At 40.5% G+C, this 25,368-nt stretch overlaps 1 protein-coding gene across 1 annotated transcript in view; it reads right to left on the reverse strand.

Annotated features, from left to right (window-relative positions):
- LOC140739509 (dedicator of cytokinesis protein 2-like) overlaps window positions 1-25,368 on the reverse strand; it is a 651,201-nt gene that overhangs the window by 358,751 nt on the left and 267,082 nt on the right. The window contains exon 26 of the mRNA XM_073067873.1: window positions 6,268-6,407. Within this exon, the coding sequence (XP_072923974.1) occupies window positions 6,268-6,407 (140 nt within the window). The remainder of the gene's footprint in view (window positions 1-6,267; window positions 6,408-25,368) is intronic.

Here is a 25,368-nt window from a genome sequence, read left to right on the forward strand (position 1 = left end):
AAGCAAGAAATAGCCTCCCCTGATGACTTTCAAATCATTGCCAGAGACTTCACTCAAGCTTGCCTGAAGATATCTCTGCCCATTTATCATCAACATATATAACCGGCAGAAAAATCATGGGGCCACAGCACACTCAATCACTGCTACACAACCATAAGGAATGTCTACCATCACATCCAAAGACCACATTTCGGGAAATCTGATCATCTGTTTGTCCTCTTCCTGCCTGCATAGCTAAAGAGGAGGGGTCCAGAGGTCAGAACAACAAACAGGTTGCAGAGGAGGTGCTATGGAACTGTTTTGAGTCATTGAATTTGGCCAAGAACTCATCAGAGGATCTGAATGAATATGCCATAAAGTCAGTCATGGTGGATGACTGTTCCTCCACAAAATCATTTAGAGTCTTCCTCAACCAGAAGTCATGGATGAACCAGGAGATCTGCCATATGCTGAGGGCCAGATCAGTGATGTTCAGGTCTGGCTATGAAGTAATACGCAAGAGGGTCAGCTATGAACACCAGAAAGCCATCTCATATGCAAAGTTGAAATTCCAGACTAAACTGGAATCAACGAAGGATATTCAAGAGCAGTGGCAGAACTTGAATGCTATCACCTCCTAAAAAGCATAACTAAGAGACGTATGTGACAACAAGGTTTCGCTCCCAGATGAGCTCAATGTCTTTTATGCTCATTTTAGTGACACAGCATGGAGGCAACTTCATGAACTCCCACAGCCTGTGAGGATCCTGTGATTTCAGTCCAGGAGGCCAATATGAGCAGATCACATCGCCCACATCAGGAGGGCGAACCCACAGAAAATATCTGGCACAGGTGGAGTACTTGGCTGAGTACTGAAGACTTGTGCTGATCAGCTGACTGGAGCATTCACTGATACATTTAACCTCTCGCTTTGCCAGTCTGAGGTACCCACTTGCTTCACGCAACATTTAATTATACAGGTGCCTAGGAAGAAGGTGGTAACCTGCCTCAATGTCTATCATCCAGTAGCACTTACGTCCACTGTGATGAAGTTCTTGAAAGACTGGTGATGAAACATACCAAATCCTGCCTGAGGAGTGACTTAGATCCACTCCAAGTTGTCTACTGACGCAACAGATCAACAGCAGATCCCATCTTATTGGCTCTTCACTCAACCGTGGAACATCTGGATGGTAAAGGTGCATACATCAGGATGTTATTCATTGACCACAGCTCGGCATTCAAGCCAATCATACCCTTAAAACTAACCAATAAGCTCGAAGACGTAGGACTTGATACCTTCTTGTGCAACTGGATCCTTAATTTCCTCACTTGCCAGACACCAGCCAGTTCAAATTGGCAACAAAGTCTCCTCCACAATCACCATCAGCACAGGGCCTCAAGACTGTGTGTTTAGCCTCCTGTTCTACACACTTTATGCTTACAACTATGAGGATAAGTGCAGCTCCAATGCCACATTTAAATTGCTGATGGCATCACTGTCATGGAACAAGTCAAAGGTAATGACGAATCAGCATATAGGAGGGAGATTGAACATCTGGCTGAGTGGTGCCACAGCAACAACTTTCACTCACTGTCAGCAAGATCAAAGAGCTGATTATCGAGGAGGAGGACACAGGAGATCCGTGAGCCAGTCCTCATCAGGGGATCAGAGCTGGAGACAGTCAGCAACTTTCAATTCCTCAACGTTATAACTTCAGAGGATTTATCCTGGGCCAAGCATGTAAGCTCCATTACAAAGAAGGGCACCGCAGTGCCTCTGCTTTCTTAGAAATTAGTGAAGAATTGGTATGTTATCTAAAATTTGGACAAGTTTCTATAGATGTGAGGTGGTAAGTATACTGACTTGTTGCATCGTGGCCTAATATGTAACCAGCAATGTCCTTTAACAGAAAAGCCTACAAAAAGCGATGGATACAGCCCGGTCCATCACAAGTAAAGCCCTCCCCATCACTGAACACATCTACAAGGAGCCCTGTCACAGGAAAGTAGCATCCATCATCAAGGACTGCCACCATACGGGTCATGCCCTCTTCTTGCTACTGCCACCTAGAAAGAGATACACGAGTCTCAGGACTCACGCCACAAGGATCAGGACCAGTTATTAGCCCTCAACCATCAATCTCTTGAATGAGAGGACAAGCAATCACCTCAACATCGTATTGTTCCCACAACCTATCGATTCATGTTCTTGATATTTATTTATTAAGTGTTATTATTCTATTTGCTTTTCTTTGTATTTGCACAGTTTGTTGTCCTTTGCACACTGGTTGTTTGTCCATCTTCTTATGTGCAGTTTTTCATTGTTAATGCCCACAAGAAAGTGAATCTCTTGGTATACTATGGTGATGTATACTTCGATATTAAACTTACTTTGAATTTCAAAATTTATTTTGAACTTTCTGAAAAGAGAATGACGTTAGCCTAAAAATAATGAGATGTCAACCTGTGAAACTACAACACAGGATAATGCACTTGTAGCATGAAATAATCAGTTATTTGACTTTGCATCTGATGTATCAGATTAAGGCTTTGTCATCCTATAAATCACATCATGGATGGTGGTGGTCTTTCAGAGAGCTAATGGGAAAAGAGGGCTCTAATAAAATCCATGTCGACAAAGTATTACCTGTGAGGGCTAAGTAAATGACTGAAATATTCACAACCAAGTTCAGCCAGAAATGTGACGGATGATCCTTCTCAGTCCACACCTGAGATTCAAATTGTTAGAGAAGCCACTTTCAGTCAATTCATCCTATGGATTCACTTTCAAGAATTCTTCATCTCAATTTTCTATATTTGTTGTTTTTTTATTTATTAACATTATATTGTTTATTTTTCTTTTTGTATTTGCATGGTTTGTTGTCTTCCTCACATTGGTGTGTGTGGTTTTTCATTAATTTCTTTGTATTTACTGTGAAGACCCTCAAGAAAATGAACCTCAGTGTAGTATATGGTGACATATATGTACTTTGAACCTTGAATTATGAGGAAGACATGACAGCAGCTATATTTCATTAGGAGTTTGAGGAGATTTGGTATGTCACCAAAGACTCTCACAAATTTCTACAGCTGTATTGTGGAGAGCATTCTGACTGGTTGTAACTCTATCTGCAATGGAGGGGCCATGCACAGGATTGGAAAAAGCTGCAGGTGGTTGCAACCTCAGCCAGCTCCATCACGGGCACCAGCCTCCCAGCCTCAGAAAGGCAGCAACTATCATTAAGGACCCTCATCAGCATGGAAATGCTTCCTTCTTATTACTCCTATTAAGGGAGGTGGTACAGGAACCAGAAGACACACACTCAATGTTTTAGGAATAGATTCTACTCCTCTGCCATCAGAACAATGAATACTATCTCACTATACTTGCTCCCTTTTTTGTACTACTAATGTAATATATATATAATTGTAATTTATGGTATTTTATGCATTGCATTATAATGCTGCTGCAAAACTACAAATTTCTTAACATATGTCAATGATATTAAACCTGTTTCTGATTCTGATCCTGATTCTGGATCTATCCAAAGCATACAGACAATTGAAAATGGAAGAGCTTGAACTGGCAAGATTAACACATTAATGTTCACTTCAACTTCAGCCATCTGAGATTTCAACTAACTTAGGTCTATAGGATTAAAATAATTTGTTTTTGCATTAAATGCCTAATCTGTTCATTTAGTTTGCCCTGTACCTTTTACCTTTCCAGTGTAAACTGAAGTGACCAAGACTGATCCCACCAGTAATTGAATATTGTGTCACAGCCCTTTTGGATAACTGTTTAATTGTTACTCTGCAATCTAGATAAATCATGTCATGCTGTCAAGTAGGTTCTGGACAGATGACACAGATAGAAGTGTGCATCTGATAATTAACCATTATAATTTCATATTTTAAGATTTGGGCATTGCTACCAAGACAAGCATTTATTGGCCACCCCTAACCAACTGACCTTGGGAAGTACATGACAGATTCCTTAAATTACTGTGGTCCTGGTATTGGCTAGGAATTTCCTGTGGTTAAACCCAGAAAATACTAGGATATTTTTCCAAGTCAGGGTAGTTAACAACTTGGAGGTGATCCTGCATTTGGCTGCGTTCCTATGCACTCGCTCTTTTCTATTCCTTGAGGTGTTAGATTCAGAAGTTGTTGTAGTAACCTGAGGAAATAATTGGGGTGCATTTTGTAGGTGGTATGCACCTCACTTGCACTGTGAGCTAATGGCAGAGGCAAATGTGTGTTTTGGATGGTGGATCAAATGCCAAACAAATGGACTTGTTTGGTTCTGGGCTCCTTGAGGATTGCTGTCGCCGCACTCATCAGGCAAGTATCCTTCCTTTAGCTGGAATGCCACTTCCAGAGTGACAAGAATTATTTAACCTTACCCACCCAGGAGGAGAAATGGAAGACCTGATGTAATTTGGGTTCTACAATGACACATCATTCCAACATTACACTCAATCCCAAAAGACCATACCAATGTGATCTTTACATGACGTAACAACAGGGAAATGCTATTTGTGAATAAAATCTGAAATTATAAAAAGCTATTTATTTTATTTTATTTAGAGACACAGCACAATGAGCCATGCTGTCCAGCAACCCTTGCCTAATCACAGGACAATTTACAATGACGAATTAACCTACATCTTGGACTGCGGGAGGAAACTGAACCACCTGGAGGAAATCGATATTCTCATTGTGAGAACATAAAAACCCCTTAAAGATCCCTCCAGAATTGAACTCTGAACTCCGATGCCCAAAGCTGTAATAGTGTCATGTTAGCCCCTACACTACCCCCGCCCCACCCCTGCAAACTTCCTGCACTTAATGGAAACTTAAGTTGATCTTAGTAACAGCTTAATTCACATGGTTACACTTAATTCCATGTCCTATAGATAATTACAGTCGGTTATTGTAAGAAAATTCCTAGTCCAGAAAAATTCAGTGTTTTCCTCACACTGCGAGGGTGAGGAAAGTGGGTTTGTGAGGGTGGAGGTGTCCATTATGATAACAGACAATGCATAATCATAAGAAATTGAGGAAAGATGTGAATCAAGCTCTGCGGGGACAGGGAGCACAACCTAGTTATTGACAGCTCAACAAGTAGTATCTGAGGCTGAGATTAAATCTCTCAAGTGGATTAGTTGCCTTCATAAATTCACATCCAAACACATTTGAGAAGAAAGATGACGGAAGATATGAAGCTTTAACTTCCTTGGACCTCATTCCTCTGATAGTTCAACACTCCCAAATTAACTTTAAAAGGTATTTGGATAAGTACAGGGATAGGAAAGGTCAAGAGGAGTATGGACTAAAATGGGCAAATTGGACTAGCTGACATGGGCACCCTGGTCAGCATGAAGGAGCAGGGTTAACGGGCCTCTTTCCGTGCTGTGTAACTCTATGACTCTATCACTGTCTTTTTCAACAGATACTTCCAATGTATGTTCAGATGTTTCTATTCATAATACAAAATTGACAATGCAGAGGTAGGGATTGGGGTGTGATAAGGTACAGCATAGGTAGATACAGTAGATGATTACTTTATTGCTTGCAAATCTAATTCCAGTTGCAACTGAGTCTTTCATGGTGCACCAGAAAGCTGTGTGCTTATTCCCCTGCAGTACTTGCTGTACACTTGTGACTGTGTGGCTGGGTGCAATATTCAAGTTTGCTGAATATATTAAATCTATATATACATCTCAAGGCCTGATATGGAAACATCAATGCCCTTGAGTAGAAAATTCTACAAAAAGTAATGGATACAGCCAGACTATCATGGGTAAAGCTCTCCCCACCATTGAGCACATCTACATGAAATGCTGCTGTAAAGCAGCATCCATCATCTGTGACCCCCACCACACAGGACATGCTCTCGTCTCACTGCTGCCATCAGGAAGAAAGTACAGGAGCCTCAGGACTCACACCACCAGGCTCAGGAACAGTTATTACCATTCAACAATCTGGCGCTTGAACCAAAGGGTTGTTATGGTAATTATTCTATTATGTATGCCTGCAAGAAAATGAATCTGATGGTGACATATATGTACTTTGATAATAAATTCAATTTGAAGTTTATAAAATTAGCAGCAGGATACAATTCATCACACTTGCTTCAGCCAGAATCATTATGTTTACAAAACATTCATATTTTTCAGAGATTTGGTTTCTCTATTAACAACGCATGGGGAGAAAAGAAGTTGGTACGACCATTATTAGAGCAAGAATGAAATAGGTGGTGCTGTTGTTTCAAACACCTACCTCACTGGCTTCACTCAACACCTCAAGAATACTGTTGAGTAGGTCGATACAGGGCTTCAGCTCTTGGCGTTGATCATCCTTTTCCACTAACAGGCTCTTCAGCTCATCAGTTATCATGGGGAGCAGTACATCCCGGCATTCTGAAAAAAGAAGTTTGAAGCCACATTCTGAGAACTGACAAGTGTAATAAGACTCAACAGCTTGAGGATGTGATTACACAACTGGAAATAAGTATTGATAATCAGTGGAACTGTTAACAAAACTGTTGGATGGAGTTTATTTTTACTACAGCTTTCAAGAGTTGGGCATCACATGCATTGCTTTTAAACTGAGTGTTTGCTCGAGCATTTTGATTCATATAACTGGACAAGTCCTTTGACCCAATATGCCCATGTCATCCAAGATTCCTACCTCATTAAGTCCATATCCCTCTAAACGGTTCCTATCCATGTACATCCAAATGCCTTTTAAATGTTATAATTATCTCCACCCCCTCCACTTCCTCTGTCAAATCATTCACCTTCTGGGTGAAGAATCTGCCCTCAGGTCCCCTTTAAATTTTTCCTCTTTCTAAGTTAAGTCTCTAGTTTTAAAATCCACTACCTTGGGAAAAAGGGTAGGACTATCTACTCCAGCTATGCTGCTCGTAATTTTATAAACCTCTATAAAGCCACCTCTCAGCTTCCTTCACTCCAGGGTGATCAGTCCCAGCCTACCCACTCGCTCATTAAAAACTCAGCCTGGACACATACAAGTCCTGCAGTGATGGCAGACTGCAGCCAATGACTTATGTTGCTAACCTGACAATTGCTGTGGTTTTTGTATATTGCTAGAGGATGCTTGTACCTGAAGATTTCGTTTTTCAATAATACTCCCTAAGGCCTGGCCATTCACTGTGTCTGTCCTGCCCTGGTTTAACCTCCCACACTTCATCACTTCACACTTGTCCAAGTTAAACTCCATCTGCCATTCCCTTGCCCCCTTTTCCATTTGACCAAGGTCCTGTTGTAACCTTAAACAACATCCTTTGTGACCAATTTTGTTGTCATCTGCATTATTAATCATGCTATTTATATTCTCTTCCAATTCCTTAATTTGTATGAAGGACAGTGAAGGACCTGGCACCAATCCCTGTGACGTATGGGGACATTTGGAAGTCACATATCATCCGGATCAGATAAAGATAACATATTTCCATTCCTGAACCACATTGGTGAAGCTGAAAGAATTCTATTAAATCCTTCAAGGCTAAGGCCACTATTTCTCATAACTTTTATTTTAATACTCAGTCTGTTGAGTGAATTTAACTCCAGAACTGCTGTGGGAGATTAGAGTACTTGTCTCTGAATTGTTACCTTCTGGTTCCAGGATAACTGATAACTGTTGTTCTTTCAGTAACTAAATAATTAGAATCAATGTTTGTCAGGAAACCAAACAAACCTTCCTCACAAAGTCAGTCTCCAGACTACATGTGGCTAGAGAAACTGATCACACTCAGGACGTGAACTCCTAAATATCCACTGAAATGACCATTCAGGGATGTCAACTTGCACTAGCTGTTCTTACAGTTAGCCCACTGTCAATTCCTCAAGAGGAATAAGAACATAAGACACAGGAGCAGAAATAGGCCATTCAGCCCATCAAGTCTGCTCCACCATTCCATCATGGCTGATCCCGGATCCCACTCAACCCCATACACCTGCCATCTTGCCATAACCTTTGATGCCCTAACTGATCAGGAAACTATCAATTTTTGCTTTAAATATATCCATGGTCTTGGCATTCCACAGATTCACTACTCTCTGGCTAAAAAAAATCCTCCTTACCTCTGTTCTAAAGGGTCACCCCTCAGTTTAGAGGCTGTGCCCTCCAGTTCTGGATAGCCCCACCACAGGAAATACCCTCTCCCCATCCACCTTATCTAGTCCTTTCAATACTGTATTTGGTAGGTTTCAATGAGATCCCTCTGCATTCTTCAAAATTCGAATGAGTACAAGCTGCCAAATGCTCCTCATATGTTAACTCCCTTATTCCAGGAATCATCCTCGTGAACCTTCTCTGGACTGTCTCTAAAGGCAACATATCCTTTCTGAGATATGGGGTCCAAAACTGTTGATGAGACTCCAAGCGCAGCTTAACTAGTGTCTCATAAAGCCTCAGCATTATTTTTTTTATATTCTAGTCCCATTGAAACGAATGCCAACATTGCATTTGCCTTCTTACCAATGACTCATCCTGTAAATTAACCTTCTGGGAGTCTTGAACGAGGACTGCTAAGCTAAGTTCCCTCTAAGCTGTGCGTGTGTGTGTGTACACACACGTTTTCCAACCAGTGCACAAAGGAAATTAATGGGCGCACAAAAGGTTAGTTACCTAAAAAATGTAGTAAGTAATAATTATAATATTGAAAATAATCTTTTAGCTAACTGTTTCTGTTAACTAATTAGTCGGTTTTTCAAATACCACAATGCACGTCACTAATTTACCTCACCTCACCTTTCCTGTTCCGATTTGTACAGCTGTGTCACAGCGGCAGCCATCTTTGGCAGACAGTGTTCATATCATAAAGTTTACAAAGCTCTGTTTCAAATCCTGTAGATAGCTTACTAAGTTTTTATTGAAAAAATTATTGATTCACTATGTCAAATTCAAAAGAAGCGAAGGGCATGTAGCGCAAAAGAACTGCAAATTTGTTTACAGTTTTGCTAAGTCAACAACGTGAAGAAAACATCACAGTAAATACAAGTTCGCTGTTGACTTTTATAAATAGTCTTTGTGTTCATTTAGAAGAAAGGTTTCCTGAAGATGAGGTACAACTTGTGATTTCTCCGCAATCACAGATTGTGACTTCACATTTGGCGATGAACAAGTTAATAGTTAATGCCTTATGTCTAAAGTATCATGATTTTCTAGCTGAAAATACTGTAATAGTTAAACAGTTTAATGATTTCAAATTTTCCATGCAAGAAAAAATTAAATCCAAACTGATTTTAAACTTTGCTCAAATGGTGGCATTTGTACTTCAAAATGAACAGTTTTGTGACCTTGCACAGTTGATGGACATTGGGGGAAACTTTCTTGCGTCTAGTACGGACTGTGAGCGAGGTTTTAGCCTAACGAATGAACTCCAAAACAAACTGAGAAACCACTTAGGTGAATGTCATTTGGATATATTAATGAGAATCAAAAGCTATCAATTGGATGGAAATTCTATTAATCTAGATAGAGTTTACAAAGAACGGGTAAATGCCAAAGACAGGAGAGAGTAAAAATAACTGAGTGACTTAAATATGTATATTATTTTGTTGTTATTCTATATCAAATATTTTGTAAACCTACATAAACTCTGCCATGTGTGCATTCAGTGCGTACATACTTTTGTCACAGGAAAAACATTTGCACAACATAAAATTTTTGCATACACTGACTACTAAAAATTAGAGGGAACATTACTCCTAAGTCCCTTTGCTCCTCTGATGTTTAAATTTTCTCCCCATTTGGAAATAGTTTGCACTTTTGTTCCTTTTACCAAAGTGCATTATCATATATTTCCCAACACTGAATTGCATCTGCCACTTTATTGCCCATTCTTCCAATTTGTCTAAGTCCTGCTGCAATCACATTGCTTCCCCAGCACTACCTACCCTCCATCTATCTTCCTATCATCACAAACTTTGCCACAAATCCACTAATCCAATATCTAAATCATTGAAAAACAATGTGAAAAGAAGCAGTTCCAATACTGACACCACTCGTCACTGGCAGCCAACCAGAAAAAAACCCTTTATCCTCACTCACTGCCTCCTGGCTGTCAGCCATTCCTCTATCCATGCCAGTATTTTTCCTGTAATGCCACGGGATTTTATCTTGTTAGGCAGCCTCATTTGTAGCACCTTATCAAATGCCTTCTGAAAATCTATGTAAATGACATCCACTGCCTCTCTTTTGTCCACCCTACATGTTACTTCCTTGAAAATGTCTAAGAGACTTGTCAGGCAAGATTTCCCTTTACTGAAACTATGCTGACTTTCATGTATTTTACCATTAGTCTTCAACTACCTCAAAACTTCACCTTTAATAATGGATCCCAATACTTTTCCAACCACTGTGGTTAGGCTACCTGGCCCATAATTTCCTTTTTTTTGCCTTCCTCCTCCAACAGTGGAGTGATGTTTGCAGTTTTCCTGTCCTCCAGAGCCATGCCAGAATTAATTGATTCTTGGAAGATCATGACCAATGCATCTGTTATCTCTTCAGCAACCTCTTTCGGAACTCTGGGATGTAGTCCATCTGGTCCAGGTGACTTATCCACCTTAAGATCTTTCAGTTCCCCTGGCACTTTTTCCTTTCTAATAGCAATGGCACTCACGGACTTCTGGCACACTGCTAGTGCCTTCCACAGTGAAGACAGATGCAAAGTACCCATTAAATTCATCTGACATTTCTTTGTCCCCCATTACTACCACAGCAGTATCATTTTCCAGTGGTCCAATATTAACTCTCACCTCACTTTTACTCTTTATATAACTGAAAAACCTTTTGGTATCCTGCTTTATATTATTGGCTAGTTTGCCCTTGTCTTTCATCTTTTCCCTTCTTATGGCTTTTTTAGTTCCCTTTTGTTGGATTTTAAAAACTTCACAATCATCTACTTCCCACTCACTTTTGCTATGTTATATACCCTTTCCGTGGCTTTTATGCAGTCATTAACTTCCCTTGTCTGTCATGGTTGCCTACCCTTTTGAGAACTTCTTCTGTGGGACAGATCTATCCTGTGCCTTGTGAACTATTGCCAGAAACTTCAGATATCCTGACAGATGCATCAGTCCTAGAAATGCTGGGGCTACAAAATGAAATATAGTGGAGAGTATACCCCACCCCCCCGAGACAATGATTGGAAGCCAAAATGAAAACCACAAGGTTGGAAGTTAGCAGACCAACTGAGCTGAAGAAAGGTGTGAAGATCAAAGACTTACCTTGGCGAATAAATGCAGTCTTCTCCAAAGAACCCGGAAAAGTATTTGAACAGTTCCAGACTAACAACATGCCAGTACATGAACCAAGCAAAGCAGCAAATGAGGAGACTGGAAGAGCATATGGGAGAAACAACACCAGTGGCCAATGGCTGAAAAAGTCCTACAACCAAACCGCTGCAATCGCCCAGAGGAACAACCAGTCACCATCACAGCAGGAGATGTCCAGCAATAGGGAGCAAGTCTGAAGAGCTGGACATCACCAGAAACTAACAGCATTACATACATGACTGGCTGCTCAAATAAGCCAGCTGCTTGTAGCCAGCTCCCATTCTGACCGGCTAACTCAAGGAAGGACAGGACTTATAATGAAGGATCCTCACAAAGGATCAACACCATCAAACTGCAGGCCTATAAACTGCAACAGCCTGGAAGCTCCTATCAGGCATAATAGCCACCAAGCTCAAGGACCTGTGTGTAAATTCCTGAGCTCTGCTTAGCCGGGGATTGACTGAGGCTCCTAGCACCTATTACTGATAGACAAAGCAGTCATGCAAGACTCCAAGCACAGCTTGCCTTGACTACCAGAAAGCTCATGACTCAATGCTCCAACCATGGCTCCTGGAATGCCTGTCTCTGTACAAGGTCAACAAGACATAAAAGACCTTCATCAAGAATTCAGTGGGCTGTTGGAGGACAATGCTAGAAGTTAGCTCAAAACCAATAGCACAAGTAACCATCAGATGTGGAATATACTAGGGGGATGCACTCTCCCCACTGCTGATCTGCATAGGCTTGAACCCCTCAGCCAGGTTATCTCAGAGAGTGGACATGGGTACAGGTTCAGGAGAGGAGTGACCATCAGCCACCTCCTGTACATGGATGGCATCAAGCTGTATGCCAGAAATGAAAGCGACATCGACTCACTAATCCACTTGTCAAGGGTGTACAGCAGAGATGTCGAGATGTCACTTGGACTGGAAAAGTGCAGCTAGATGGTAGTGAAAAGAGGCAAACTCATCAAGTCTGAAGAAGTCGAGTTACCTGAAGGGCACACACCAGATGTACAGGACAGATACAAATACTTGGGGACCCTGCAGGTGCATGGCAGCCACGATGAGGACACAAGGCTGCATCATTCAAGTACCTCCAAAGAGTGAGACAAGTCCTAAATGTCCAGCTGAATGGGAAAGCCAATGTAATCTGGGTGGTGACAGGAGCACTTGGAGCAGTGACACCTGCACTGGTAGAGTGGCTCCAACAAATCCCAGGAACAACATCTGAGACTTCAGTCCAGAAGAGAGCACAACAAGGACCAGCAAGGATACTGCGCCGAACCCTCAAGCTTCCAACCCTCTGGTAAAGGTCCTGAGATTAAGGGAAGATATACATACACACCATCCATCTTGATTCTCCTGACAGTTTTAAGTAAGTTACATCAATAAGTTAGTAAGTACAACCAATCAACCAGAATTTCTTATCTTAGCTGAATGGCCAAAGATGGCAGCTGGTGGATGCAATAGTTGGCCTTTGCACTTGGGCCAATGAGAAGAAAATGTCCCATGTTTCCTGACCCTCATCATTATTCAGAAGCAGCACCAAAGAAAGTGAATGCAGAAGAGAAGACTAATCTTTCAGGTAATGTTGAATTGGTCTTTGACACTTGGAACTGTAGACAACAATGATCACTTTTGCTGCATTCAAAGTATCGCCCTTGGAGTTTCTGGACAATCATCCTCAAAGAGAGAATTAGCAATTTCATGGTCAACTGATTAAGATTTCTCAGAAAGGCTGACCAACACAATGTGAGAATGTGGTTGATATCTTTAGAAAATCTGCCAACATCTTCCAGAGATGGTGATGAGTATCTTCAGTGGAGGACGATAAGCAGTCTCAGGACAGTTTGGTTCATATGTTATGCTGAGGCTGACCAACAGCTTCAAAGTTGATTGGCTTCAGCAGAAAATGAAAAACATCTTCAATGAACATTTTCAGGAGAGGCTAGTTAACACTGTAAGGGAGATGGCCAACATGTTCAAGAGAACTCTGAATGGAAGCTTCATGAACGAGTGGTTAATATGCTCACAGGACAGAAATCAACATGTTCAGAGTAGAATAGCAAATACATTCGGGAAAGAACAGGTTAAGGAAAATGTTAAACTCCAGGAAAAGATGATCAACATCTTCAAGGAGAGTCAGTCAACACTTTCAGGTTTAGTGAGTAAATAGGCTCAACAAAGAGGAGGAGAGAAAGCTAAAAGTTTCATTCTCGCTGGAATCTGGGACAGGGATGTGTTGTTAAAATGACACTATTTGAGAAAATAGTACACCCTTCAAAGTAAACTCACTTGGACTGAGTAATACAACAAAAATAACACATGAATCATGCACAGGTGATGCACGTACAACAGAAAAACAAATAAACAGTACAAAGGAAAAGGAGAAGTGTTATGTATGATCACAGGCTGCAAAAGCTGGTGGCCTTTTCAGCCACAAAGGGCATCACAATAGACTTGGTCTTGACCTTGACTTTGTCAGCAGGCAGAGCCAATTGCAAGGCTTCTGTAAGTGAGTCATCAAACATACAAGTCTCTAACTAACATGCTAAATGGGCATTCTAACCATCAAAACATTACATTTTTCGATTTCTAATGGATTCCAGTGCAAAGTTGGATCCTGCTGAAATATCCAAAGGTTTACCTGGAATTGGCTCTCAGATACAACACAGGTTAAATCTGGTAGAGCTTCATGGACCACCCTGATTTCATAGACAAGCCAAAAAAAGGAAAGGGAAAGACAAGATGTCTTTCTTAAAAGTTAGTTTGGTTTTATTCATTTTTTTATTATTTATAAGTGTCTTTGTCTTTCTGTATGCTTGATCTTTTAAACTATTTACTTTCCGTCTTTCAGATTTTAAATATCTTTGAATGCCACAGACATTCATTGTCTTCACAACTTTGAAAGCATGTGAAACTGGGTGAGAGCTTCGTCAGCCATTGAATCTTCCAGGGCAATTTGGGAATGGGGATTTAGGCATCTGTTGTTGGAGACCAGGACACACCACTGCAGTCCAAGATGCCAACCACATCTGGAGCTGGTCAGTGTAGCTCAAGATTACCATGTGCTGTGATCGCAAATAGGATGCAAATCCAGGTAAGATCCGGCCCATTTAGTTTTAAACAAGAGATATTACAGATCTCACTGATATATCTCTGAGTGAAAAACCATCACAGCCAGCAATTCCATTAACACGGTGAAACTTGTGAACTCACACAGGCTACATATGAGGCCATGAAACATCGTATTTCATTCACCCTCTACCACAGCTCTCAATGTAGTTATTAACTTAGCCACCTACACAATGCATTACTGCAGACATTCAAAATGTAAGCTGAAAAGTCAACAAGCTGAAGTGTTAACCAATTATTGTCCATTTTGAGGGAAAGGAGGAATAGAATTGCTACTTTACAAGAGCAGAAGGGTGGAGATGCGCCTCCACCAAAGGAGGTGTAAGGCACTCCTTCCCACTGCTAGCCTGCAGGTCACCCATGGACAAGGTTTAGCTCCTGGTTAGCCACCACCCCCCACCCCGCTGATCAGGGTCATGAAGCCATTGCAGCAGGTGGTGGATGGTCATATGAGCAGCTGATGCACATAACAAGTCCTGGTTGTCGGACTACATATAATCTCTGAAGAATATTGACAATGGCTAGAGTCATCCATCTTGTAAAGACACTGCCCAGAAGAAGGTAATGGCAAACAATTTCTATAGAAAAATTTGCCAAGAACAATCGTGGTCATGGAAATATCATGATCGCCTACATCATACGACATGACACCTAATGAATGAAAAAACATGGATAGAGAACAAAGATGTGCAGGCTATTGCCTGGAAATTGGATTTCACCCCTGATGAGCTTTTGATATATTTTGTTTCCAATCATGGCCTAAAGAAAAATAAATCACAAAATCGTCCAAAATCCAGTTTGATCCAGGGTGATTTACTCGCAGTTTCATCAGCCAAAATGGGATTGGTGCTGTTTCTCAACAGGATCAGTCTCAGCTGACCACAGCTTCTGACAAGCTGATAAACATCTCCGAGTTGGGTATCAGTCCCACATTGTGGCTGCCTTGGTGGAAGCCAAGACTGGAGGGGAAAATGAGTGATCTCCGGGGGTTACAGAAAGGGGTCTAGATACTCCTATCAGTGAAATTATTAACAGGAGAAATATCCTGCATGTCAGAGTAAAGACAGGCAAAGAGGTCTAGAAAACTCATTGTGCTCAACATAGCAAGATCCTAGCAACTGGCTCCAACTATTCTGGGCGTGACAATGCTGCACAAGGAGCAATGCGTACATAAGTTTTACGTTCTCCTTATTTATGTCAGGAACATCTACACAAATTAAAAGCAGAAAATGTGGGGATACTCAGCAGGTCAGGGAGTGTATGTGCAAAGAGAAATAAAGTTAAAAGTTCAGGTTAATGAACTTTTACCAGTATAGGCTATTAGTCTAAATTATTAACCCAATTTCACTCTCTATGGTTGCCAATTGATCTGCTGATTATTCCTAAAAAAGTTTCTTTAAATTACAAAGTGATACAATTTTTGTTTCATTCCTTTTAATTCCCTGTTACTTCAGTGAGTAACATATGCTTTGTTTTTGAGGTTTCTCAGACATTTTGGATAGATGCAGTTATTTATAAGGTCTCAACACATCAATATTTAGTTTCCTCAAATAATTTATCCACCCTACTGTAAGTAGATCTGATAACAGAAATCAGGGGATTAGCTATGAGGCTTTTGATGATGAAATAACCTTCTGATGTTTACTGCCTACACTGCACATTAGTCAAATCACAACAAGAAAAACCAGGAGGCATCAAATACCCCAGTCTACTCTCAGCAAGAATAAGTTCAAATAAGAAAAACATTACAAGTTGATAATCAAAATAGCATTTCTACCCATAAGCCACTAACCCTGACATTGACCAAGAACTGGGCTGTCACTTCAATATTTCTATTAAGCACATAGTTAGCAAATACCTGAGGATGTCAGGTTTTCATCCAATGTTTCGCGTCAGATCCAGTTTAGCATATTATCTAAATTTCTGCAGTTGGCTTTAACTCTCTACTTGTCCTATGACAATATGTTTGAGTGAAGTATTTATACAGGAGAGTAGAATAGGAACTACATAATATTGGATTCAGATAGCATGAAGCTTCATTGGTGGTGATGTTTATTAATATCACTAGACCACAAAGATTTTGCTTCCTGAGTACTTTTGAGTGTAGTTATACTGATCATGAAAATCAGCATTAAATTTCCCTACCTCACACCATTTTTTGAAACTGCCTTTATTTGTTATTTCGATTCATAATTTGGGTCAATTAAAATGTTGCCCACAATGTAAGATGAAAAGTTTTCTATCTTGTCCAGGCGGGCCTGGCCGTGCTTAGGCAGGGAGGATGCTGCATGGCAGGACAGGTTTTAGAAAGGCTATAAAATCATCTCGCACACACGATTCTATACATTGCACTTACATGTATATATGTTTGCCATTGCATTGATGCACATGATTTTCACACGTAGCATATTGTGTGTATTTCTTGTAACAAAGTAATTGTATTTTCAGGAGTATTTGTGGCAGCAAAATGTCTCATCAATGTTACAAGAGCCACAATACCTTCTGTTATAGTTGTGGCAAGTATACACTTAAATCTCAGAAATGGAGCATGACTCCTCTTATTCAGGAAACCTACGAGTTCTACTTTGGGTGTAAAATTGATGACCAAGACAAAGCCGGGGCTCCTCACATTTGTTGTGCGACATGTGCTGTTGATCATAGAGCTTAGCTCAGAGGTACTCAGAAGTCAATGCTATTTGCTGTCCTGGTGATACGGCGAGAACATAAGGATCATGTGATAGACTGCCACTTCTGTCTGACCAGTGTGTCTAGTTTCTCTGCTAGAAACAAGAAATCATTTGGAGTCCAAAGGAGGCAGACAAAGGTGTCATGATGAACGAGCCAAGAATAGAAAAAAATACTGATATTGATACAGATTTTGAACCCTTTATGTTGAGTGAGCCTCATCTGATAACTCAATCTGAGTTAAGTGACCTGGTCAGAGACCTGGGTTTGTCAAAGTCAAAAGCAGAAGTCCTGGGTTGAAGACTGCAAGGATGGAATCTGCTGTTACCAGGCACAAACATTTCCGTGAACGATTTCAAAACTTGAGACAGATATGTCCCAGAATAACTGATGCCAAGATTAAGGAAAGCATTTTCATTAGTTCAAAAATCAAATGGGTCATCAATGACAGGCAATTTTTAGTGGAACAGGAGAAAAATGCATGGAAGACATTCAAGGATGTTATTGTCAACGTGCTTCAAGCATACAAAACAATGAAGTACAACATGTCACTAAAGATTCATTTTATTCATTCCCATTTAGATTTCTTCCCTGCAAATCTTGGTGCTGTCAGTGATGAGCATGGTGAAAGGCTTCACCAGGACATTACAGTCACGGAGAAACTATATCAGGGCAACTGGAATCCATCAATGCTGACCAATTATTATTAGATACTTAAGTGAGAAGCTTCAGACACTGAATACAAATGAAAATCATCATCAAAATATTTTTAGATTAGTTAACTATTGCAAAGCATCAGCACCATTATGCAATTTAATACATTATATTCATTAAAAGAGATTTCTTGTTTCTCCAAATTCCTATGTGATACAAATAGTCTGGAATTATACTTGTTCAGCTTCAAGAGGTCTAACATAAGCAAAATTCTGAGGAAGCAACTTCCTAAAAAAACTTGTGCCAACGTAGTCAAGTGTAAGGCCATGACACAAGACCATGGTGGGGAGAATAGTTTTGACAGAAATAATTTTAGCAAAGTGTTCCACAGTTCAGACAGCTCCGGAGTACTTTAACGTGCCATTGTAAAAAACCTTCAGTGACTGAAGGAAAAGTAGGTTGGAAGTACCTGGAAATGGGATATTGCAAAAAGACAATAAACTCCAAGCTTCTATCACTACTTCCACTAGTATGATGCATTTTGCCTCAGCACTGAATAATTTCCTCACTCTGGGCTTTACCCAGAAGTGTTGTTTTTAATTCATGGCTCTGGTTCACCCTGTGTGTGGGCAGGGGGTAACTAGGACATAGACCCTCCACCCTAACAGTCACCCCAAAATAAGATAATACAATGTTGGAAAAGGGTGCACTCAAGTTTGCCTCATACATATCAGGAATGTGCATGCCTGCCAATCCAAAACAGAAAAATTTAAACCTGACAGACACTACAGACTACAGATCTGTAAATTACAGCTTTAGGTATTCCCTACTTTTCAACTCAAATAATATTATAACGGAATGAGGCTGGATGAGGATGCGGATGTGGGGTCACATCCATATTCAAAATGTACCCAACACCTGCATACTAAAATGGCAAATAGAATTTACAATACAGACTGGATTTACTTGACATTAGTAGTTTAATTACAACAAGAATTATAGCTGTTAAAACAGTTAGAGATTATTTGCACTAAATTCTCATTTTTGTTTCTTTGTTCTCCTCAGAGGAACATTGCATATGCAGGATATTCCTGTTAGACCAAGCAGAAGCTTTATTTCTGTGTTTTAATGGACAAGGAATGATGTGATATAACCATATGTTATTTACACCAGGTACCTTTGAAGATATTTTTGAAGCACTTCAAAGATCTCCTGAACTAAGATTCAGTTTGTGATGCATGTGTCCTCATTCCAGTCCATAGCACATGACCTGCCAAGCCTTGGTGCTATCCCTGCCTGGCAAAAGGCAACAGAAACACACAAGGGCTGAAGGCAGACAAGATACCTGCTAAATATTTCTAACATGTTCATCACTTCCCCTCCCACTCTGGGAACAGGGTGACACAGTGGCACTCCTAAATGTGCTGCTGTCCCCTCATTCCAGAGACCTTGCATTGATCCTACCCTGTTCCCTGTAGGGAGCCTGTGACCGCCTGTGTTTCCCGCAACACATTGGCTCCTTCCCACAGCCCAACAATGTGCAGGCTTTCTACCACTCATCTACAATGAGTGGTAGAAAAACAAGCATGCTGCTTGCAAAACTTCCATGTATTTTGTGCAGTACAGAACAGAAATAGGACGAATCAGTACTAGCAATAAAACACTCATAGTTACCCAAATCCTACCCAGGGAGCCTCTAGGGAAAATAGTAAGGTCACAGGTGGAATGCGTAACCTCCAGACAGCACCAGAGGACAGGGTTGAACCCAGCTCACTTGAACTATGAGGAAATATTTTTGGAGCTGCGGCATTCTACCATTCAAATTTCAATTGCCTCTACTTACTATACATCTTCTCTAGGGATCCCTTTCATTATTCATTATCTTTCTACCATTATCACCAATATTCAATCCTTCCTAGTCTATCCCAGACCTTCTCCTTTGTTTTATGTCCCACTTTCTATGCCATGTGACTTGTTTTCTTTCTGAACATACTCAAGTACTGATGAAAGCTTTTTGACCTGAAATATTCTCTCTCTTTCTCTGCATATGCTACCTGACCAGCTGAGCAGTTACAGCATTTTCTGATTTCAGTTCATGTGGATAGGTACAATGGGGATCACCTCCCACATCTTAGGGTCCAGCTCTCAGTGAAGACAGACGATGGTGATGAAATCTAAGACTATGCCAATACATAGTCTTCAGCTACCTATACTGTGTAAAGTTGTCCTTGACAGTAAGGTTCTTGATCTACCAAGCAGCGTGAATGACTTGCATCGCAAGGCAATGGGAAAGTAGCTTGAGAATTTTCAAAGTTACATCTTTCCAAGCAGGATAGAACTGGTATTAGAGTACCTGCATGGGATTGTAGATGCTGGAATGAGGAGCAGCACTGCTGGAGGAATGCGGCAGATCAAGCAGCACCTAGCGTCCAGCTGGGGGTTCTCGACCCACACTGTCAACAGTTCATGCCCCCAGATACATGCTACCTGACCTACTGAGCTCTGCTGGGATCTTGTACGTTAAACTAACATCAGTTTTCTGTCCCAGCCAACACTGCCAGCACCCCCAGCCTGCTCCAACGGCAGGACCATATCAACCATGTGCCAGATTCCTAAGGCAAGGCAATGAACAAAAAGAAAGATGTTTCAAAGAGAGAATTAGAATATTTTTCAAAAAATGTCACATTCTTCTCAATTCCAAGGATTCCAGGGACAAGGACAACTGAAACAGATTGTAAATTGCCACTAGTGTGCAACTTAGAATGAGAACAATAAAGCCCAGGAACCAACACTTTTGTCTACAATGCCTGTGCTGCCATGATGCTAATCCAAACTAATTTTGTCTACCCACCAATAGTCTGTATTCCTCTATTCTCTGCTGTACGTGTCTATCTAAATGCCTGTTAAACTTCACTACATATCTACTTCTAGCACCTCTCCTGCCAAGGCACTATAGCTCTCTGCATAAGAAACCTGCCCATAGCATCACATCATCATTATGTGCTGTGCCATGTGACATAGATGACCATGGTCTATGACCATGATTGTTCTTGATAAAATTTTCTACAGAAGTTGTTTGTCATTACCTTCTTCTGGGCAACATCTTTACAAGACGGGGGACCCCAACATCAATACATTTCAGAGACTGTTAGCTTGGCATCAGTGGTCACATAACCAGGACTTGTTATATGCACCAGCTACTCATACAACCTGCTCCGATGGCTTTATGATGTGACCCTGATCAGGGGAGGAGGGGGCTAACAAGTTGCCTCATCTTCCACAAGGGTGACCTGCAGGCTAGCAGAGAGCAGGAGCCCCTTACCACAGCTCTGGGAGATTTATCTCCATCCTGCCACCTCGTATAACCCCTTTAAATTTCTTCTCCTCACCTTAAAGCTTTGCGTTCTAGTATTTGACATTTCCATTTTGTGAGAAAGACTCTGACTATCCATTGTGTCTAGATTAACACATTTGGTGTCACACTCTCAGAAATATTTCCTTTGTTCCACCATCCTTCCCCCAACCTACCTTACAATTGAAAACTAATTGATTTACCGCCTAACTAAAGTGCCTTGAAAGGTATTCAGCACCCACAGCTATTTTCACAATTTACTGTCTCATTTTTAAAATTTAAAATATATTGAAGTAGGATTTTTGAACTAATCATTGTCCATCATGTCAAATTAAAAGAAAAATTCCAAAACCTGTTAACAATTTACTACAAATTAAAAACCAAAATTGTGCTGAAAAAATTATTCATTCCCTTTGTAATTACTATACAAACATTCCTCAGGTGTAATAAACCTTACCAATTCACCTAATTTATTGATGTAGAAAACTGGAGGATCACCTGTTTTCAATGAATTCATAAGAATAAATATCCCCTCTCTCTGTAAGGTCCAGAGGTCCAACAGTATGGCAGATTTTCAACAGACCAAACCAAATTTGAAGACAAAAGAGCATTCAAGACAAATCAGGAAAATGACAATAGAGAAGCCCAAATATGGGGACGGATACAAGACTGTCTCAAAGGTACTGAACATACCTTGGATCTCAGTGCAGTTGATCGTGAAAAGGTGGAAAAAATATGAAACCACAGCCATACTGCTTAGGTCAGGCTGTCCCTATAGTCACTGGAGAAGAATGGCACTTGTAGGAGTGGCTACTGTGATGTTAACAGTCAATCCGAGAGAGATGCATCAGTCGGTGGCTGCATCTGTAGATGAAGTTCATGGCTCCACAATCTCCAATGCCTCGCACAAAAAGGGAATTTATGAAAGAGTAGCAAGGAAGAAGCCCAGCTGTATAAAAGACATATACTTGCCTGTAAAGACTTGCAAAATGTCACTGAGAGGATATTGTAAAGTTTTGGAAGAAGGTCTTGTGTTCGGATGAAACTAAAGTGGACGTTTTTGGCCTCAACTCAAAGTGAAACATTGCTGTAAATCTAATACTGTGCATCAGCCAGGAAACACCTTCCCTACTGTAAAATATGGTGTTTTACACCATATTGTAATATAGGGATGCTTTTCAGCAGTAGGGACTAGAAATCTGGTAGACTTGCTCCTTGACATTGTGCAAAGCTAATAGAGACCTATCCCAAAAGACTACTGGCTGTATTAGCTGCAAAAAGGGGTTCAACCAACTGCTTATGAATACTTTCGAACTCCTGACATTTCAGTTGTTGAAAGTTTAGTTTTTCGTGCTTTATAATTTCCCGTTTTCTTTCTGCTCTACTATGGAAAAAGAAGCATGTAATTTCAAAATAAAAATTCTCAATTAAACTGATCAAAATCCCTGTTTATAATACTTACTTATGTGAACGCTGTGTGCAATTTCACCTGCTAAATACATCCAATGGGGGGGGGGGGGTGTGTGTGTGTGTGTGTGTGTGTGTTCTCTCTTCTTCAGTATTTACAAATGATCTCAGATCAGAAACATTAGCTCTGTTTCTTTTCCACAAATGCTGTCTGACTTGTTGCTTTTTACTAAGATTTTCAGTTTCTTATGAGGAAAAAAATCTCTTTACTTGCAAGGTTGTGGAACTTTATTCCACTGGGATGTAGACGCTGAGCTGTTGAGATAAATAAGGCCTAAATCAATATATTTTTGGCACAAAGAAATAAAGGGTTAAGGGATTAGATGGAAAGTTGGAGGCAAAAGATCAACCATAATCTCACTAGATGATCAAATAGCACTGTCTTCTATTATTTATAATCCTTTCATTCATATTGTAAATTAGGATTTGTTGGGTTTACTCACAAATATTCTGCAGGTTAATGAAATTCATTAAAAGTCTCGATATTAGATGCTGATAAAATCTGACAGGAATATCTCTCTTTTTGTAAATTTCATATGAACATCAGAAACATATCATGCAGGGTTTTATCTCAGAGACAGTCACAATGAATTTATTGAGCCTTGCTGGAGAAAAGTGCTTTTCGTTAAATAGTTGCCTAGTGCCAAGTAAACTCCTTGTAACTCACCAACGCAATATATTTGGGCTGAAATCAAACAGAATTTACCAGAATATGTCAGAATTAATTATTCAACATCTAGGAGAGGGTTCAGTGACAGGAGTTTGGAATCTTGGTTTGAAGAACTTACAGAGAACAGTTTAATGATTATATCATCATAAGCTGCACAATGAGTTTGTCATGCATTTGATCTGAGTCATCTAATAGATATTTCACCAAGGACCAATTTAATGCTATTCTCCTGCACACTAAATTAGAATTGTGAAGAATTGTTACAACACAGTAACATTAACATATCCTTAATGGTCACCATTGCCTTCACTGTACTATCTGCAGGCTTCAGTCATAGAGGAAATAGGTTTTTGAAGATAAAGACCCCAGACAAGGCACAAAATACATGATCTACAATGCAACAGTAGTTCCCACGTGACCATAAAATACAGAAGCAGAATTGGGCCATCTGGCTCCGCCATTTCATTCTGGCTGATCCATTTTCCTTGCCAGCCCTATTTTCCTGCTTTCTCCCTGTGTCCCTTCATGCCCTGACTAATCAAGAGTCCTTCAACCTCTGCCTTAAGTATTTCAAAGTACCTGACCTCCATGGGTGCCTATGGCAAAGAATTCTGCAGATTCACCACTCTCTGGCTAAAGAAATTCCTCCTCTTCTTCATTCTAAAAGGTTGTCACTCTATCCTGAGGATGTGTCCTCTAGTCTTAGACTCCCACTCCAAAGGACACATCCTCTCCAGATCCACTCTATCAACACCTTTCAACATCTGATAAGTTTCAATGAGCTCACACCTCATTCTTCTAAATTCCAGTGAGTAGATGCCTTGTACTCTACTCACTTGAATTTCTGCTCTCCTGCTTCTGCTTATGTTTCTGAAACCTTGATGCACCATCAATAACTCACTCTGAGACGTAAAAGCGAGGTATCGGCTTTTATTGACTGGAAGAAGGAACATGCAGTGAGTGACCACCATACTACATCCTGGAGACTGAGAGGCCAGGCTCAGACCTCCATCACCTTTATACAGGGGTCTGTGGGAGGAGCCACAGGAGCAGTCATCAGGGGGCGTGTCCAGACAGGTATATGTAGTTCACCACAAACCTGTACTACCTATTTTGGAAAAATACAATCAATGCAATCTCCAGAAATACATTCACCAGAAGGAGGAGCAAACCAATTCTTCCCCAGGCCAAAACCTGCAATACAAAGAATCCCACTACACTCAGTCAGCCACACTGGACAGCAACATCACTTGTTTACCTAAGACCAGATTCTGGAAAAATGCCACGCAAATTCCAAGCACAGGAAGAGATTATCATACAGACAGAGGAGAATATTCCAGGATATGCTCAAAATCTCCTTGAAGAAATGCAACATCCCTATTGACTCCTGGAAATTTCTGGCTGTTGACACTCAAATCAGCAAAAGAGCATTTGTGGTGATGTTACAAACCACAAGTCCATGCATCAGATGCACATAGAAACCCTGCAACAATCATGGAAGAAATACATCACCTCACAAACTACACACACAGCCACCCTATCCATCCATGAATGTAAGGGCCTGTGAGTCCCACAATAGATTCATCAGCCATCTCGAAACTTCAAAAACTGGAATGGAAGAAAGTCATCCACAGTCCCAGGGGACTGCCTCAGAAGAAGAATGTGTCCTTGTTGGAACACACTGCATACTGTTTATCAGTATATCACTTGCTTCATAACAATGTCACTGTATCTAGGTCATGAAATATAGATAAGTCATAATTCAAACAAATTAGTATTTCTCTAACCCAACACAATCTACTATTGTTCCTTATGGACTTCAGTCTGGTAAATTTGAACTTCATCCGGAAATATTCTGGGTGTTATTACAATCTTGAAATGAAAGGTAATTGTTCCACAATAGATGGAGGCACAAGAGACAGCTTAACAGCATAAGATGTTTTAGCTATTTACAACAAAGTCTGAAAATGGCTAATTAATGAGTTGGTCTTTAGAGAATACTGAAGAATACCAGTAGATGATGATTATTTTACTACTAGCACTAGGATTCATACTGGAAAGCAGAGCAGGGTCTGGGTGAGGTGACTCTCAGGGTGGAGCAGCAACACCTTT

This window comes from Hemitrygon akajei, chromosome 15, assembly GCF_048418815.1.
Source record: "Hemitrygon akajei chromosome 15, sHemAka1.3, whole genome shotgun sequence".
In the NCBI taxonomy this organism is placed as follows: Eukaryota; Metazoa; Chordata; class Chondrichthyes; order Myliobatiformes; family Dasyatidae; genus Hemitrygon; species Hemitrygon akajei.